Raw genomic sequence first — 19,541 nt, 5'->3', positions numbered from 1 at the left:
GGCCCTGGCAGTAAACCCCCACAGCACATGGCCTACAGCAGAGCCTGGACCTGCTAGAGCAGTACTGCCAGACCTGGGCCCTGGCAGTAAACCCCCACAGCACATGGCCTACAGCAGTACTGCCAGACCTGGGCCCTGGCAGTAAACCCCCACAGCACATGGCCTACAGCAGAGCCTGGACCTGCTAGAGCAGTACTGCCAGACCTGGGCCCTGGCAGTAAACCCCCACAGCACATGGCCTACAGCAGAGCCTGGACCTGCTAGAGCAGTACTGCCGAACCTGGGCCCTGGCAGTAAACCCCCACAGCACATGGCCTACAGCAGAGCCTGGACCTGCTAGAGCAGGACTGCAAGACCTGGGCCCTGGCAGTAAACCCCCACAGCACAAGGCCTACAGCAGAGCCTGGACCTGCTAGAGCAGTACTGTCAGACCTGGGCCTTGGCAGTAAAACCCCACCACACATGGCCTACAGCAGAGCCTGGACCTGCTAGAGCAGTACTGCCAGACCTGGGCCCTGGCAGTAAACCCCCACAGCACATGGCCTACAGCAGAGCCTGGACCTGCTAGAGCAGTACTGCCAGACCTGGGCCCTGGCAGTAAACCCCCACAGCACATGGCCTACAGCAGAGCCTGGACCTGCTAGAGCAGTACTGTCAGACCTGGGCCTTGGCAGTAAACCCCCACAGCACAAGGCCTACAGCAGAGCCTGGACCTGCTAGAGCAGTACTGTCAGACCTGGGCCTTGGCAGTAAACCCCCACAGCACATGGCCTACAGCAGAGCCTGGACCTGCTAGAGCAGTACTGCCAGACCTGGGCCCTGGCAGTAAACACCCACAGCATATGGCCTACAGCAGAGCCTGGACCTGCTAGAGCAGTACTGCCAGACATGGGCCCTGGCAGTAAACCCCCACAGCACATGGCCTACAGCAGAGCCTGGACCTGCTAGAGCAGGACTGCAAGACCTGGGCCCTGGCAGTAAACCCCCACAGCACATGGCCTACAGCAGAGCTTGGACCTGCTAGAGCAGTACTGCCAGACCTGGGCATGGCAGTAAACCCCCACAGCACATGGCCTACAGCAGTACTGCCAGACCTGGGCCCTGGCAGTAAACCCCCACAGCACATGGCCTACAGCAGAGCCTGGACCTGCTAGAGCAGTACTGCCAGACCTGGGCCCTGGCAGTAAACCCCCACAGCACATGGCCTACAGCAGAGCCTGGACCTGCTAGAGCAGTACTGCCAAACCTGGGCCCTGGCAGTAAACCCCCACAGCACATGGCCTACAGCAGAGCCTGGACCTGCTAGAGCAGGACTGCAAGACCTGGGCCCTGGCAGTAAACCCCCACAGCACAAGGCCTACAGCAGAGCCTGGACCTGCTAGAGCAGTACTGTCAGACCTGGGCCTTGGCAGTAAAACCCCACCACACATGGCCTACAGCAGAGCCTGGACCTGCTAGAGCAGTACTGCCAGACCTGGGCCCTGGCAGTAAACCCCCACAGCACATGGCCTACAGCAGAGCCTGGACCTGCTAGAGCAGTACTGCCAGACCTGGGCCCTGGCAGTAAACCCCCACAGCACATGGCCTACAGCAGAGCCTGGACCTGCTAGAGCAGTACTGTCAGACCTGGGCCTTGGCAGTAAACCCCCACAGCACAAGGCCTACAGCAGAGCCTGGACCTGCTAGAGCAGTACTGTCAGACCTGGGCCTTGGCAGTAAACCCCCACAGCACATGGCCTACAGCAGAGCCTGGACCTGCTAGAGCAGTACTGCCAGACCTGGGCCCTGGCAGTAAACACCCACAGCATATGGCCTACAGCAGAGCCTGGACCTGCTAGAGCAGTACTGCCAGACATGGGCCCTGGCAGTAAACCCCCACAGCACATGGCCTACAGCAGAGCCTGGACCTGCTAGAGCAGGACTGCAAGACCTGGGCCCTGGCAGTAAACCCCCACAGCACATGGCCTACAGCAGAGCTTGGACCTGCTAGAGCAGTACTGCCAGACCTGGGCATGGCAGTAAACCCCATAAAGACTAATATAATGATTTTACAGAGAAGTTCCAGATCTCAGGGAATTAGACCAAAGTTCTCAATTGGTAGAAAATATATAGAGTACTGCACACACTACAATTACTTAGGTTTAAAAAAATAAGCTCAACTGGACACCATAATGAGGCAAGTGAAGGAACTGAGAAAGCACGCAGGGCATTAAAAAACAAATTCAAATTGAAATACCTATTCAAATTTAGGCTAAAACTAATTGAATGTTTCATTAAACCAATTGCACTTTATGGCAACGAGGTGTGGGGTCCACTTTATGGCAACGAGGTGTGGGGTCCACTTTATGGCAACGAGGTGTGGGGTCCACTTTATGGCAACGAGGTGTGGGGTCCACTTTATGGCAACGAGGTGTGGGGTCCACTTTATGGCAACGAGGTGTGGGGTCCACTTGCAAAACAAGATTTCACCAAATGGGACAAACACCCCATTGAAACTCTGTAAGTATCTCCTACAAGTCCAGAGGAAAACTACAAACAATGGATAAAATCCACTAATAATAAAAGGCCAAACTAACCCACACCAGCCTAGGTAGGAAGGGAAGGAAGGAAGGAAGGAAGGAAGGAAGGAAGGAAGGAAGGAAGGAAGGAAGGAAGGAAGAGTTAGACAGGCCAACCCAACCCACACCAGCCTAGGTAGGAAGGGAAGGAAGGAAGGAAGGAAGGAAGGAAGGAAGGAAGGAAGGAAGGAAGGAAGGAAGGAAGGAAGGAAGGAAGGAAGGAAGGAAGAGAGTTAGACAGGCCAACCCAACCCACACCAGCCTAGGTAGGAAGGGAAGGAAGGAAGGAAGAGAGTTAGACAGGCCAACCCAACCCACACCAGCCTAGGTAGGAAGGGAAGGAAGGAAGGAAGAGAGTTAGACAGGCCAACCCAACCCACACCAGCCTAGGTAGGAAGGGAAGGAAGGAAGGAAGAGAGTTAGACAGGCCAACCCAACCCACACCAGCCTAGGTAGGAAGGGAAGGAAGGAAGGAAGAGAGTTAGACAGGCCAACCCAACCCACACCAGCCTAGGTAGGAAAGGAAGGAAGGAAGGAAGAGAGTTAGACAGGCCAACCCAACCCACACCAGCCTAGGTAGGAAGGGAAGGAAGGAAGGAAGAGAGTTAGACAGGCCAACCCAACCCACACCAGCCTAGGTAGGAAGGGAAGGAAGGAAGGAAGAGAGTTAGACAGGCCAACCCAACCCACACCACCCTAGGTAGGAAGGGAAGGAAGGAAGGAAGAGAGTTAGACAGGCCAACCCAACCCACACCAGCCTAGGTAGGAAGAGAAGGAAGGAAGGAAGAGAGTTAGACAGGCCAACCCAACCCACACCAGCCTAGGTAGGAAGGGAAGGAAGGAAGAGAGTTAGACAGGCCAACCCAACCCACACCAGCCTAGGTAGGAAGGGAAGGAAGGAAGGAAGAGAGTTAGACAGGCCAACCCAACCCACACCAGCCTAGGTAGGAAGGGAAGGAAGGAAGGAAGGAAGAGAGTTAGACAGGCCAACCCAACCCACACCAGCCGTGGGTAGGAAGGGAAGGAAGGAAGGAAGAGAGTTAGACAGGCCAACCCAACCCACACCAGCCTAGGTAGGAAGGGAAGGAAGGAAGGAAGAGAGTTAGACAGGCCAACCCAACCCACACCAGCCTAGGTAGGAAGGGAAGGAAGGAAGGAAGAGAGTTAGACAGGCCAACCCAACCCACACCAGCCTAGGTAGGAAGGGAAGGAAGGAAGAGAGTTAGACAGGCCAACCCAACCCACACCAGCCTAGGTAGGAAGGGAAGGAAGGAAGGAAGAGAGTTAGACAGGCCAACCCAACCCACACCAGCCTAGGTAGGAAGGGAAGGAAGGAAGGAAGGAAGGAAGGAAGAGAGTTAGACAGGCCAACCCAACCCACACCAGCCTAGGTAGGAAGGGAAGGAAGAGAGTTCGATTGGTTGAAAGAGAAGAAGCAGTGTGATACAATAAGAAGACATACTGTTTCTGTTCATCCAGACGGCTGTATCGCTGATTCTGTCTTCACAGGGAGAGAAAACAAAACAGAAATATAAAACAACATGGAGGAGGAGGTCAGCTCGGGATATTCCTGGAGGAGAAACCAGTGATCAACTGTTCAGGTTAAAAAATAATATTAATAAAATCACAAAAATCAGGAAGATCAAGTTCAGTTCTCTTTACAGGCCCTTCGACTGGGGTGAGACACACAGGCCCTTCGACTGGGGTGAGACATACAGGCCCTTCGACTGGGGTGAGACATACAGGCCCTTCGACTGGGGTGAGACATACAGGCCCTTCGACTGGGGTGAGACATACAGGCCCTTCGACTGGGGTGAGACATACAGGCCCTTCGACTGGGGTGAGACATACAGGCCCTTCGACTGGGGTGAGACATAGAGGACATAGAGGACCTTCGACTGGGGTGAGATATACAGGACCTTCGACTGGGGTGAGACATACAGGACCTTCGACTGGGGTGAGACATAGAGGACATACAGGACCTTCGACTGGGGTGAGACATACAGGACCTTCGACTGGGGTGAGACATAGAGGACATACAGGACCTACAGGACCTTCGACTGGGGTGAGACATACAGGACCTTCGACTGGGGTGAGACATAGAGGACATACAGGACCTACAGGACCTTCGACTGGGGTGAGACATACAGGACCTTCGACTGGGGTGAGACATAGAGGACATACAGGACCTACAGGACCTTCGACTGGGGTGAGACATACAGGCCCTTCGACTGGGGTGAGACATACAGGCCCTTCGACTGGGGTGAGACATAGAGGACCTACAGGACCTTCGACTGGGGTGAGACATACAGGCCCTTCGACTGGGGTGAGACATACAGGCCCTTCGACTGGGGTGAGACATAGAGGACATACAGGACCTTCGACTGGGGTGAGACATACAGGACCTACAGGACCTTCGACTGGGGTGAGACATACAGGACCTACAGGACCTTCGACTGGGGTGAGACATACAGGACCTACAGGACCTTCGACTGGGGTGAGACATACAGGACCTTCGACTGGGGTGAGACATAGAGGACCTTCGACTGGGGTGAGACATAGAGGACCTTCGACTGGGGTGAGACATACAGGACCTTCGACTGGGGTGAGACATAGAGGACCTTCGACTGGGGTGAGACATAGAGGACCTTCGACTGGGGTGAGACATACAGGACATACAGGACCTTCGACTGGGGTGAGACATACAGGACCTTCGACTGGGGTGAGACATACAGGACATACAGGACCTTCGACTGGGGTGAGACATAGAGGACCTTCGACTGGGGTGAGACATACAGGACATACAGGACCTTCGACTGGGGTGAGACATAGAGGACATACAGGCCCTTCGACTGGGGTGAGACATAGAGGACATACAGGCCCTTCGACTGGGGTGAGACATGCATATGAGAAACCTTTTCAAACAGCTGGACAAAAGTACAAATACTGCGGTGAGAAACACAGGTGTTTGCCTGAGTATTTTCTGTCAGGTATTATTACCAAAAGACCAGAACTCTACTTCGTAAATGGCTGCTAATGGTTGATGAGCAAACCAATCAAGACAGAAATGCATTAAGACTAGACGTTAAGCCAAAATGGGATTCACCGTCTGTCTGCACGTCCTGCAGACATGCAGCTGGGTAAACAACAGGCCTATCTATGGAACACTGTGTCATTATCCACTTAGTAGAGCAGAGTTAGACAGGAGACAAACGGAGCCCCAGTCAGCACCTCAGTCATGGGACTAATGTCTAGTCTCCTCATCTACGTGTTCTCTCTCCATTACAAAAGTAGACCTTTGGCCTCGACCTCTCTCCCGCTGTCCCTCTCCCTGCCTCCCTCCCTCGGTCCATCCGTCCCTCTCCCTGCCTGCCTCCCTCCCTCCTCCCCTTGGTCGGTCCCTCGGTAGGTCCGTCCCTGCCTCCCTCTCCCTCGGTCCGTCCCTGCCTCCCCCTCCCTCGGTCCGTCCCTGTCCCTCCCTCCCTCGGTCCCGTCCCTGTCCCCCCCCTCGGTCCGTCCCTGCCTCCCCCTCCCTCGGTCCGTCCCTGACCCTCGGTCGGGTCCCTGTCCCTCCCTCCCCCGGTCCGTCCCTGTCCCTCCCTCCCCGGTCCGTCCTGTCCTGTCCCTCCCTCCCCCACCCTTGGCCAGTCCCTCCCTCCCCTCCCATGGCCAGTCCCTCCCCCTCCTGCACCCTCCCTCCCTCCCCCTCCTCCCATAGCTAGCCCTGAGTCATGACTGTAGTCCTATGGGGTTAGATGCTATCAAATATCCAGCTGTGCAAATAGTGGAAAAACATCAGCTAGATAAACAAACATGACCTCTGAAGGAGGTTCAGCTGTTCTGCAGAGTATTTACCGTGACAGAGAGTAACCATGTCATGATCGCAGTTTGTAGGAGTTCGATGAGTTGACTGAAGCCTAAAGCGAAGAGTATTGTCCCTTTTGTACCCACTGTCCTCTCTGGCAGATGACTCAACTACTTCCTTTTGACTCCCGAGCACACTGGCTCTTTCTTGATTTGTCTTTCCCCAATTCCTCACGTCCTCTCTCCTCCTTCTCTCCTCACCTCCTTGAACCTTCTCCTCCCCTGTGTTTTAAAGAAGGAGACCAGGAAGTGGGATGCCAGGACAACTAATTGGGAATGAGACATTGTCCTCGGGAGTCCAAAGTAGTTGACTTGTTCATCAAATCAAGATTTGGATACTGCATTACAGACCTGACCTCATTACTGACTACTGACCTCATTACTGACTACTGACCTCATTACTGACTACTGACCTCATTACTGACTACTGACCTCATTACGGACTACTGACCTCATTACAGACTACTGACCTCATTACGGACTACTGACCTCATTACAGACTACTGACCTCATTACGGACTACTGACCTCATTACTGACCTCATTACGGACTACTGACCTCATTACTGACCTCATTACTGACTACTAACCTGGCTTAATTACTGACTAATGACCTCATTACGGACTACTGACCTCATTACGGACTACTGACCTCATTACGGACTACTGACCTCATTACTGACCTCATTACTGACCACTGACCTCATTACTGACTACTGACCTCATTACTGACTACTGACCTGATTACGGACTACTGACCTCATTACGGACTACTGACCTCATTACTGACCTCATTACTGACCACTGACCTCATTACTGACTACTGACCTCATTACTGACTACTGACCTCATTACTGACCACTGACCTCATTACTGACTACTGACCTCATTACTGACTACTGACCTGATTACGGACTACTGACCTGATTACGGACTACTGACCTCATTACTGACCTCATTACTGACCACTGACCTCATTACTGACTACTGACCTCATTACTGACTACTAACCTGGCTTAATTACTGACTAATGACCTCATTACTGACCTCATTACTGACCACTGACCTCATTATTGACTACTGACCTCATTACTGACTACTGACCTCATTACTGACTACTGACCTCATTACTGACTACTGACCTCATTACTGACTACTAACCTGGCTTAATTACTGACTAATGACCTCATTACGGACTACTGACCTCATTACTGACTACTGACCTGGCCTCATTACTGACTAATGACCTCATTACGGACTACTGACCTCATTACAGACTACTGACCTCATTACAGACTACTGACCTCATTACAGACTACTGACCTCATTACTGACTACTGACCTCATTACTGACTACTGACCTCATTACTGACTACTGACCTCATTACTGACTACTGACCTCATTACTGACTACTAACCTGGCTTAATTACTGACTAATGACCTCATTACGGACTACTGACCTCATTACTGACTACTGACCTGGCCTCATTACTGACTACTGACCTGGCCTCATTACTGACTACTGACCTGGCCTCATTACTGACTACTGGCCTCACTACTGACCTCATTACTGACTACTGACCTGGCCTCATTACTGACTACTGGCCTCATTACTGACTACTGACCTGGCCTCATTACGGACTACTGACCTCATTACTGACTACTGACCTCATTACTGACGACTGACCTCATTACTGACTACTGACCTCATTACTGACTACTGACCTGGCCTCATTACTGACTACTGGCCTCACTACTGACCTCATTACTGAATACTGACCTCATTACTGACGACTGACCTCATTACTGACTACTGACCTGGCCTCATTACTGACTACTGACCTCATTACTGACTACTGACCTCATTACTGACTACTAACCTGGCTTAATTACTGACTACTGACCTCATTACGGACTACTGACCTCATTACTGACTACTGACCTGGCCTCATTACTGACTAATGACCTCATTACGGACTACTGACCTCATTACAGACTACTGACCTCATTACAGACTACTGACCTCATTACAGACTACTGACCTCATTACTGACTACTGACCTCATTACTGACTACTGACCTCATTACTGACTACTGACCTCATTACTGACTACTAACCTGGCTTAATTACTGACTAATGACCTCATTACGGACTACTGACCTCATTACTGACTACTGACCTCATTACTGACTACTGACCTGGCCTCATTACTGACTACTGACCTGGCCTCATTACTGACTACTGACCTGGCCTCATTACTGACTACTGGCCTCACTACTGACCTCATTACTGACTACTGACCTGGCCTCATTACTGACTACTGGCCTCATTACTGACTACTGACCTGGCCTCATTACGGACTACTGACCTCATTACTGACTACTGACCTCATTACTGACGACTGACCTCATTACTGACTACTGACCTCATTACTGACTACTGACCTGGCCTCATTACTGACTACTGGCCTCACTACTGACCTCATTACTGAATACTGACCTCATTACTGACGACTGACCTCATTACTGACTACTGAACTGGCCTCATTACTGACTACTGACCTCATTACTGACTACTGACCTCATTACTGACTACTGACCTGGCTTAATTACTGACCTGGCCTCATTAATGACTACTGGCGACTGCTGGCTTCATTACTGACCTGGCCTCATTACTGACTACTGGCCTCATTACTGACTACTGGCCTCATTACTGACTACTGGCCTCATTACTGACCTGGTCTCATTACTGACTACTGGCCTCATGACTGACCTGGCCTCATTAATGACTACTGGCCTCATTACTGACTACTGGTGACTACTGGCTTCATTACTGACCTGGCCTCATTACTGACTACTGGCTTCATTACTGACCTGGCCTCATTAATGACTACTGGCCTCATTACTGACTACTTGCAACTACAGGCTTCATTACTGACCTGGCCTCATTACTGACTACTGGCCTCATTACTGACTACTGGCGACTACTGGCCTCATGACTGACCTGGCCTCATTACTGACTACTGACCTCATTACTGACTACTGACCTCATTACTGACTACTGACCTGGCTTCATTACTGACTAATGACCTCATTACGGACTACTGACCTCATTACGGACTACTGACCTCATTACTGACTACTGACCTCATTACTGACTACTGACCTCATTACGGACTACTAACCTCATTACTGACTACTGACCTCATTACTGACTACTGACCTCATTACTGACTACTGACCTCATTACTGACTACTGACCTCATTACTGACTACTGGCGACTACTGGCCTCATTACTGACTACTACCATGATTTTGATTGGCTTTGCCTGGGGAAAAAAAAACAGTAAGAAAAGTGATGGTTATTCCTAGTTCCTCCATTTGCCCAACATCTGTCTCTCTGTCTCTCTCTGTCTGTCTGAGGACAGTAAACTCTGCTGTGCGTAAACTCTGACCCAGTAGAAGCAGTCCATCTCGTGGTCTGGCTAGTCTAGGTTCTAATCTAGCCTCTCTGTCTTTCTCCACTGGCATCCTCTCCCTGTCTTTCTCCCCACTGGCATCCTCTCTCTGTCTTTCTCCCCACTGGCATCCTCTCTCTGTCTTTCTCCAATGGCATCCTCTCTCTGTCTTTCACCCTGCTGGCATCCTCTCTCTGTCTTTCTCCCCACTGGCATCCTCTCTCTTGTCTTTCTCCACTGGCATCCTCTCTCTTGTCTTTCTCCACTGGCATCCTCTCTCTTGTCTTTCTCCACTGGCATCCTCTCTCTTGTCTTTCTCCACTGGCATCCTCTCTCTGTCTTTCTCCACTGGCATCCTCTCTCTGTCTTTCTCCCCACTGGCATCCTCTCTCTGTCTTTCTCCCCACTGGCATCCTCTCTCTGTCTTTCTCCCCACTGGCATCCTCTCTCTGTCTTTCTCCCCACTGGCATCCTCTCTCTGTCTTTCTCCAATGGCATCCTCTCTCTGTCTTTCTCCCTGCTGGCATCCTCTCTCTGTCTTTCTCCCTGCTGGCATCCTCTCTCTGTCTTTCTCCCCGCTGGCATCCTCTCTCTGTCTTTCTCCCTGCTGGCATCCTCTCTCTGTCTTTCTCCCTGCTGGCATCCTCGCTCTGTCTTTCTCCCCACTGGCATCCTCTCTGTCTTTCTCCCTGCTGGCATCCTCTCTCTGTCTTTCTCCCCACTGGCATCCTCTCTGTCTTTCTCCCTGCTGGCATCCTCTCTCTGTCTTTCTCCCTGCTGGCATCCTCTCTCTGTCTTTCTCCCCACTGGCATCCTGTCTGTCTTTCTCCCCGCTGGCATCCTCTCTCTGTCTTTCTCCCTGCTGGCATCTTCTCTCTGTCTTTCTCCCTGCTGGCATCCTCTCTCTGTCTTTCTCCCTGCTGGCATCCTCTCTCTGTCTTTCTCCCTGCTGGCATCCTCTCTCTGTCTTTCTCCCTGCTGGCATCCTCTCTCTGTCTTTCTCCCTGCTGGCATCCTCTCTCTTGTCTTTCTCCCCACTGGCATCCTCTCTCTGTCTTTCTCCCTGCTGGCATCCTCTCTCTTGTCTTTCTCCACTGGCATCCTCTCTCTTGTATTTCTTCACTGGCATCCTCTCTCTTGTCTTTCTCCACTGGCATCCTCTCTCTTGTCTTTCTCCACTGGCATCCTCTCTCTTGTCTTTCTCCACTGGCATCCTCTCTCTTGTCTTTCTCCACTGGCATCCTCTCTCTTGTCTTTCTCCACTGGCATCCTCTCTCTTGTCTTTCTCCACTGGCATCCTCTCTCTGTCTTTCTCTCCACTGGCATCCTCTCTCTGTCTTTCTCTCCACTGGCATCCTCTCTCTGTCTTTCTCTCCACTGGCATCCTCTCTCTGTCTTTCTCTCCACTGGCATCCTCTCTCTGTCTTTCTCTCCACTGGCATCCTCTCTCTGTCTTTCTCCCCACTGGCATCCTCTCTCTGTCTTTCTCTCCACTGGCATCCTCTCTCTGTCTTTCACCCCGCTGGCATCCTCTCTCTGTCTTTCTCTCCACTAACATCCTCTCTCCATCTGTTCAATAAATCTGAAAATCCCATTAAAAACATATATATATTTTTTAAAACAAGTAGTCTGTCTGGACATGTATTCTCTGGTAGAACACAAAGCACTAGAGTTATATCAGGCTGCAAAGCTAACGAGAGTTACAACAGCCTGGTCTTCTACTACTCCGGGAAAAGCAGAGATCACATTCTAAAAGACTGCGGTGTGGTGATATACCTGTCTGCGTCAGTCACCAACGCCAAGCGGCCGTAGTCCCACGCTACCTTTCTCAAGATGGAGAACACAAACAGGAGTACCTAGGAATCACACACACACACACACACACACACACACACACACACACACACACACACACACACACACACACACACACACACACACACACACACACACACACACACACACACACACACACACACACACACACACACACACACACACACACACAAAATCAGTCACATACACATATTTAGCAGATGTTATTGCGAGGTGTAGCGAAAATTCTTCTGTTCCTAGATCCAGCGTCACAGTAATATCTAACAGTACACAACAACACACACAGATCTGAAAGTAGAAGACCGTGGCGCTAGAAACAGAGCTCCCCATGTCTGTAGGCGCCATCTCACTACGGTCTTCCATAGAGAGGGAGAGGTCCCAATGTACACACACACACACAGAGAGGGTAGCTAGCTATTACACAATACATTAGTAAAGCAAGGTGTTATTCCAACTGCTTTCCTGTATTTACATATACAGAATCAGAATCAGAACCAGTTAGACACCTAGTGGTGACATCTGTCCCGTGGGACCCTGGGTATTCCTTGAACCAGGAACAACACTGGACCTAAGGTATATTTTCCAGCCAACGAGAGGTTTTTTTCCAGACCAGATGGTCAGTAAAAAAAAAATATATATTCATCTGAATTTGGTGTGTAAATAATAAATAAATAATAAAAGACAACGATGGTCAATAAAGCTGTATCGATACAAAACCAGGAAGAAGTGACTCACCAGGAAGCACATGAAGTCGAGTGCGAGGACGGTAGGCACCCCTCCGAAGGGCAGGCCCTGGAGCACGGTGGATCGGATACGGGCGGTGTAACAGTAGTCCCTGGAGGTCTTACCCCCACCGGAGGTGTTGCTCTGCTGGGCAGGGCAGTCAGCCAGGCCCCTTCCCGGACACAGAGCCCCCTGGACCACGGCCCCCCACCCCACCACACCCACCACCACCGTCAGCAGAACAGACATGCTGAGGCTTCAGCTAGGATTCAGCTCCACACTCACTGCGGCATCTTAAACACCTGGAGGAGAACGAGAATTCAGTTAGGAATCAGCTCCACACTCTTAAAAATGGGGCAGCAGGTAGCCTAGTGGTTAGAGCAGGAAGCCTTGTGGTTAGAGCAGGTAGCCTAGTGGTTAGAGCAGGTAGCCTAGTGGTTAGAGACAGGAAGCCTAGTGGTTAGAGACAGGTAGCCTAGTGGTTAGAGCCACCTAGCCTAGTGGTTAGAGCAGGTAGCCTAGCGGTTAGAGCAGGTTGCCTAGTGGTTAGAGCAGGTAGCCTAGTGGTTAGAGCAGGTAGCCTAGTGGTTAGAGACAGGAAGCCTAGTGGTTAGAGACAGGTAGCCTAGTGGTTAGAGCCACCCAGCCTAGTGGTTAGAGCCACCTAGCCTAGTGGTTAGAGCCACCTAGCCTAGTGGTTAGAGCAGGTAGCCTAGTGGTTAGAGCAGGTAGCCTAGTGGTTAGAGCAGGTAGTCTAGTGGTTAGAGCAGGTAGCCTAGTGGTTAGAGCAGGAAGCCTAGTGGTTAGAGCAGGAAGCCTAGTGTTTAGAGGGTAGGGCCAGTAACCGAAATGTTGCTGGATCGAATCCCCGAGCTGAAAAAGGCTTTTAAAAAAAATCTGCCCCTGAACAAGGCAGTTAACCCACTGTACCCTGGTAGGCCGTCATTGAAAATAAGAATTTGTTCTCAACTGACTTTCCTCGTTAAATAAAAGGTACAATTTAAACATTTAATAAAACACCCGGAGGAGAGATGATTCAACGCACTGCAGCCTCCGTCGTTTTGGGAATTTGATGCTCCCTGACTGTCTGGCTTTCATTGTTGGGTGATTTTTTTATCTGGACATGTAGATACTAGTTTTCGACCGATTAATCGGTATCGGCTTTTTTGGTCCTCCAGTAAATCGGTATCGGCGTTGAAAAATCATAATCGGTCGACCTCTAAAAGATACATAAATCATTCCTACAGATTCTATTTGGTTTTAGTCATTTTCAAGTACAGTATATTGGGTTTGTCCCCCCCCCCCCCCTCCAAAAAAACCACTCAAACCATCCAAGGGTCTGATTGGACCTCAAAACGGCAGCGTAGCCTAGTGGTTAGAGCATTGGACTAATAACCAGAAGGTTGCGAGTTCAAACCCCCGAGCTTACAAGGTACAAATCTGTCGTTCTGCCCCTGAACAGGCAGTTAACCCACTGTTCCCAGGCAGTCATTGAAAATAAGAATTTGTTCTTAACTGACTTGCCTAGTTAAATAAAGGTAAAATAAAAAATATAAAACTACTATTAACAAACTCATTTCCAAACATTTATTTATTTATTTGTCACTAGGGTGGCAGTTAAAATAATGTAACTGGTCACATAAAGCTTTTAGACTTTTTAAAATGTTTTTTAAAATATTATCAAGATTTATTCAAATAGCAACAATAGGTATACAGCAAAGGGTATTCAAAAAGTTTTGTCCGAAATCGATTGAGTTTTCGCGAGGCACAATTCAGTCATCATGCACAATTTGAATGAAAATTTTAGGTTTCCCCCCCCAAAAACAACTTCCTGATTAAAGGTTCACTTCAAAGTAGGCCTACCTGGCAGAATGTAGGCCTACCTGGCAGAATGTAGGCCTACCTGGCAGAATGTAGGCCTACCTGGCAGAAAGTAGGCCTACCTGGCAGAATGATATCATGACGATTTGTACCCCTCACATGCAGACTACATTGTACAGTGCAGAAACACTTGCCAGTCCTGAGCACAATTGAATTAAAAAAGGGTAACCAACACAATTCAAAATAGTTTTGTTTTGCTTTGCTCCAAGACCTCAAAAGATGTCTCCTAATGTGGTTTAAGCATCATTGTGGACTTACCCTGGTGTGATGTTTAGATAACTGTGTAAATCTCTCCAGGACAAGGTGACTTTTATCAATATATTCATCTCTATTTACTCTCAGATTAGAAAATGCTAATTAGCATCAAAGTAGACTACAAAACCCAGCATGCTCCTGCACGTAATCTTCAGCTGACAGCTTTGCGAACAGGTATTGTGTACATTTTCTACTTGCCCAAAGACAGTTCACAGAACTGTTAATTTAAAGAAATATAGCCTATTTATTCCTTACTACATTTAGCTAACATTAGATAGTTCATCCAGAGGTTCTTACCTTTGCCTCAATTCGTCAGTCTCATCCAGATCATGGCATTTGTAGTTCTTTATGATAGCCACATTAGCATTTAATTAGTATGTCATTTGGTGGGCGGGGGGGGGGGTAAATACAGATGAATATATTGATAAAAGTTTGTAAGTCGCTCTGGATAAGAGCGTCTGCTAAATGACTTAAATGTAAATGTAAATAAAAGTCACCTTGTCCTAGAGAGATTTACATGGTTATCAAAACGTCACGTCAGCGTAAGCCGACACAAAACACGTCCCTTATTTTAAGCGTTTCTAAAATGGGAATGGGAATAGGAAAACATGAATGGTGGAAAAAAGATTGGAACCATTTCCTTGTTTGACCGCTAGGTTTTATGGGTATTGTGAATCATACTGTGGTACTCTATTTCATCCTCATCAATGTGAACAACCAGGCCAGATGAAATTCTCTCATAAAAAAAACTTCATTTTGACTTTTGGGGAAGTCAAAAGAGAGATAAACGGACTTTCTCTAGGAAATCGTATTTTTCTGTCTTTCTGAGGATATTCTCAGACTACGGCTGTAGTAGTTGAAGGAGCTGTCATCAGCAGCTGTTTGAGGAGATAGTTTCGATCTGGTAATGGTCCTAGACGAGGCCCATCAATGGTGTAGTTTAAGTGCACAAAGTGACAATGGGTGTATCCCAAATAGCACTATATTGCCCACAGGGTTCTGGTTAAGAAGTAGTCCACTATGTAGGGAACAGGGTGTTATTTGGGATGCAATCTATCGCTTTCTTTTCACTGGTTGAGAAGAGTAGGTTGTCTCCTCTCTGGGTTGACTGTGGTCTGTGTGAACCCTGTACCCTCTATTGGCCCATTGTTCTCCACCAGCCTCCCCCTCCCTCCCTCACTCTACGTCAGGGTGATGATGTCACAGCGTTCCAGAGGAGGATAATTGGGTTAGTGTTTGGACAAATGAGCAACATTTGGTAATCCAGTGTACGTGACCATTTTGGTGCTGTCAAAAAATGTGATTTTCCTTTTTAATTTTATGTTATTTCCACACTAGGAGGTTGAAATAAAACCCTGAAAATTATGATAATACCCTTTTTGTGTAAAAGCTGTTTGGAAAAAAAAAAAGAAAAAAAAATCCTGGAATTTCAGTCTGTTCAGATGAGATGGAATTTTTTTGCCCAGATCATGACATCACAATCTGATCTGATTATTCTGTCCAATGAAGTCATCTTTTATTTGCATATGTATCCTGCTTCCTTTAAGGGGTAAGCGGGGTAGACTCTAGAGCAGGGATTATCAACTACATTCAGCCCTGGGATGATTGTATTCTTGAGTGGATGGTCAGGGGGCCGGTACATCATTTAAAATCATTTGCAGGCAGCAAATTGACTGCAAGAAGCCCAAACAGATATAATATTTGACTGGGGAGAAAAAAAATGGTCAAATCTTGCTTACACAATTGTATACGATCACGTCTCTCTATTATGTGTGGTAATACTTGAGAACAGATTCCCAAAATTAAAATAACTTGGAGCTGGTTTCCTGGTGTTTTTAACAGTCTTTCATGTCCAATAATAATAATAATAATAATAATAATAATAATAATAATATGCTCAGAAAACTTGGGGGACCAAATTAAATCCTCCACTGGCCAAGTTCAGCCTGTGGGCCGCCAGTTGGAGAACCCTGCTCTATAGTCTAGACCAGGGCTCCCTAACCCTCTTCCTGGAGATCTACTGTCCTGTAGGTTCAGTCCAACCCCCTACGAAACAGATTGTATAGTGTCCTACTATCCCTTATGAAACAGATTGTATAGGGTCCTACTATCCCCTACGAAACAGATTCTATAGGGTCCTACTATCCCTTATTTCTCTAGCCTCTAAACAGACAGCTTCATCGACCAGGTTCGTGTTCAGCAGGGAAACAGAAATGAGCCCAGGTAGTGCCTCCCTGTTACGGTGTGTTCTCTTCCAATTTGATACCTAACGAACGCTAGCCCAGACCTGATTGGGTCGACTACGACGTCTTCCTACAACTGTCGTCACACATAACAAGTTCAGACTGAAGTAGGGAATATCACGATGGCAAAGTGACTTAATAAATCAAATGACCCAGAAGAAGATAATCAACCTGATCAGATCTACTGAGTCAAATTATTATCAGTCTCCGCATTTTATTGGACCAGGACCCACAGTAGTGCACTAGGCCTACATAGGGAATAGGGTGCCTACATAGGGAATAGGGTGCCTACATAGGGAATAGGGTGCCTACATAGGGAATAGGGTGCCTACATAGGGAATAGGGTGCCTACATAGGGAATAGGGTGCCTATATAGGGAATAGGGTGCCTATATAGGGAATAGGGTGCCTACATAGGGAATAGGGTGCCTACATAGGGAATAGAGTGCCAATATAGGGAATAGAGTGCCAATATAGGGAATAGGGTGCCTACACAGGGAATAGGGTGCCTACATAGGGAATAGGGTGCCTACATAGGGAATAGGGTGCCTACATAGGGAATAGGGTGCCTACATAGGGAATAGGGTGCCTACATAGGGAATAGGGTGCCTACATAGGGAATAGGGTGCCTACATAGGGAATAGGGTGCCTACATAGGGAATAGGGTGCCTACATAGAGAATAGGGTGCCTACATAGGGAATAGGGTGCCTACATAGGGAATAGGGTGCCTACATAGGGAATAGGGTGCCTACATAGGGAATAGGGTGCCTACATAGGGAATAGGGTGCCTACATAGGGAATAGGGTGCCATTTGGGACACAGAGAAGATGTTCCCAACATATTTCCACAAATCTAATAATCTGTGAGGGAGACGGAAAGTCACAAACAACCCCTCTGTCAGCACTTCAACTGTTAAACTGGCCGACTGAAACTCCAGGCCACACCACACACAGTGTACAGACATCATAGTTCAAGGCACGTATTAGTCTGAGGCAAACAAGAAGAAAATCCTGAAGAGGAAGAAACAAGAAGAAAATCCTGCAGACAAGCAGTATCCTCCAGGCCTATCCACCTCCTACAGTATCCTCCAGACCGATCCACCTCCTACAGTATCCTCCAGGCCTATCCACCTCCTACAGTATCCTCCAGGCCTATCCACCTCCTCCAGACCTATCCACCTCCTACAGTATCCTCCAGGCCTATCCACCTCCTCCAGGCCTATCCACCTCCTACAGTATCCTCCAGGCCTATCCACCTCCTCCAGACCTATCCACCTCCTACAGTATCCTCCAGGCCTATCCACCTCCTCCAGACCTATCCACTTCCTACAGTATCCTCCAGGCCTATCGACCTCCTCCAGACCTATCCACCTCCTCCAGGCCTATCCACCTCCTACAGTATCCTCCAGGCCTATCCACCTCCTACAGTATCCTCCAGACCGATCCACCTCCTACAGTATCCTCCAGGCCTATCCACCTCCTACAGTATCCTCCAGGCCTATCCACCTCCTCCAGACCTATCCACCTCCTACAGTATCCTCCAGGCCTATCCACCTCCTCCAGGCCTATCCACCTCCTACAGTATCCTCCAGACCTATCCACCTCCTACAGTATCCTCCAGGCCTATCCACCTCCTCCAGACCTATCCACTTCCTACAGTATCCTCCAGGCCTATCGACCTCCTCCAGACCTATCCACCTCCTCCAGGCCTATCGACCTCCTACAGTATCCTCCAGACCTATTCACCTCCTACAGTATCCTCCAGACCTATCCACCTCCTACAGTATCCTCCAGGCCTATCCACCACCTACAGTATCCTCCAGGCCTATCCACCTCCTACAGTATCCTCCAGACCTATCCACCTCCTCCAGACCTATCCACCTCCTCCAGACCTATCCACCTCCTCCAGACCTATCCACCTCCTACAGTATCCTCCAGGCCTATCCACCTCCTACAGTATCCTCCAGACCTATCCACCTTCTCCAGACCTATCCACCTCCTCCAGACCTATCCACCTCCTACAGTATCCTCCAGGCCTATCCACCTCCTACAGTATCCTCCAGACCTATCCACCTCCTCCAGACCTATCCACCTCCTCCAGACCTATCCACCTCCTCCAGGCCTATCCACCTCCTACAGTATCCTCCAGACCTATTCACCTCCTACAGTATCCTCCAGACCTATCCACCTCCTACAGTATCCTCCAGACCTATCCACCTCCTACAGTATCCTCCAGACCTATCCACCTCCTACAGTATCCTCCAGACCTATCCACCTCCTACAGTATCCTCCAGACCTATCCACCTCCTACAGTATCCTCCAGGCCTATCCACCTCCTACAGTATCCTCCAGACCTATCCACCTCCTCCAGACCTATCCACCTCCTCCAGACCTATCCACCTCCTCCAGACCTATCCACCTCCTACAGTATCCTCCAGGCCTATCCACCTCCTCCAGACCTATCCACCTCCTACAGTATCCTCCAGGCCTATCCACCTCCTCCAGACCTATCCACTTCCTACAGTATCCTCCAGGCCTATCGACCTCCTCCAGACCTATCCACCTCCTCCAGGCCTATCCACCTCCTACAGTATCCTCCAGGCCTATCCACCTCCTACAGTATCCTCCAGACCGATCCACCTCCTACAGTATCCTCCAGGCCTATCCACCTCCTACAGTATCCTCCAGGCCTATCCACCTCCTCCAGACCTATCCACCTCCTAC

At 49.3% G+C, this 19,541-nt stretch overlaps 2 protein-coding genes across 3 annotated transcripts in view; both read right to left on the bottom strand.

Annotated features, from left to right (window-relative positions):
* Nucleotides 1-19,541, bottom strand: part of LOC123989594 (CSC1-like protein 2) — a 94,959-nt gene that overhangs the window by 54,831 nt on the left and 20,587 nt on the right. Inside the window, exons 2-4 of the mRNA XM_046290719.1 lie at nt 12,452-12,741; nt 11,657-11,736; nt 4,021-4,059 (exon numbers count right to left, since the gene is read on the bottom strand). Of these exons, the coding sequence (XP_046146675.1) occupies nt 4,021-4,059; nt 11,657-11,736; nt 12,452-12,688 (356 nt within the window). The 5' untranslated portion in view covers nt 12,689-12,741. The remainder of the gene's footprint in view (nt 1-4,020; nt 4,060-11,656; nt 11,737-12,451; nt 12,742-19,541) is intronic.
* Nucleotides 4,066-5,836, bottom strand: LOC124048058 (paternally-expressed gene 3 protein-like). 2 transcript variants are annotated; one of them, XR_006841174.1, is made up of 2 exons: nt 4,847-5,836; nt 4,066-4,414 (listed from the first exon to the last, which is right to left on the bottom strand). XR_006841174.1 is itself a non-coding variant. In XM_046368446.1 (2 exons), the coding sequence occupies exons 1-2, from the start codon at nt 5,458-5,460 to the stop codon at nt 4,207-4,209; spliced, it is 912 nt and encodes a 303-aa protein (XP_046224402.1). In that variant the 5' UTR covers nt 5,461-5,836; the 3' UTR covers nt 4,066-4,206. The 2 variants fall into 2 exon arrangements, 1 of the variants encoding a protein (XP_046224402.1); XM_046368446.1 differs by having other exon boundaries at nt 4,757-5,836.

Source organism: Oncorhynchus gorbuscha, linkage group LG11 (genome assembly GCF_021184085.1).
Source record: "Oncorhynchus gorbuscha isolate QuinsamMale2020 ecotype Even-year linkage group LG11, OgorEven_v1.0, whole genome shotgun sequence".
In the NCBI taxonomy this organism is placed as follows: domain Eukaryota; kingdom Metazoa; phylum Chordata; class Actinopteri; order Salmoniformes; family Salmonidae; genus Oncorhynchus; species Oncorhynchus gorbuscha.
This window is presented reverse-complemented; position numbering and strand designations above follow the sequence as displayed.

What these genes read in the sequence shown, in the direction of transcription:
- LOC124048058 (XM_046368446.1), bottom strand. Translation starts at nt 5,460, where the DNA reads ATGTCTCACCCCAGTCGAAGGGCCTGTATGTCCTCTATGTCTCACCCC. An exon ending in ATGTCTCACCCCAGTCGAAG is followed by an intron (nt 4,415 to 4,756) that starts GTCCTGTAGGTC and finishes CCCCAGTCGAAG; the next exon opens with GGCCTGTATGTCTCACCCCA.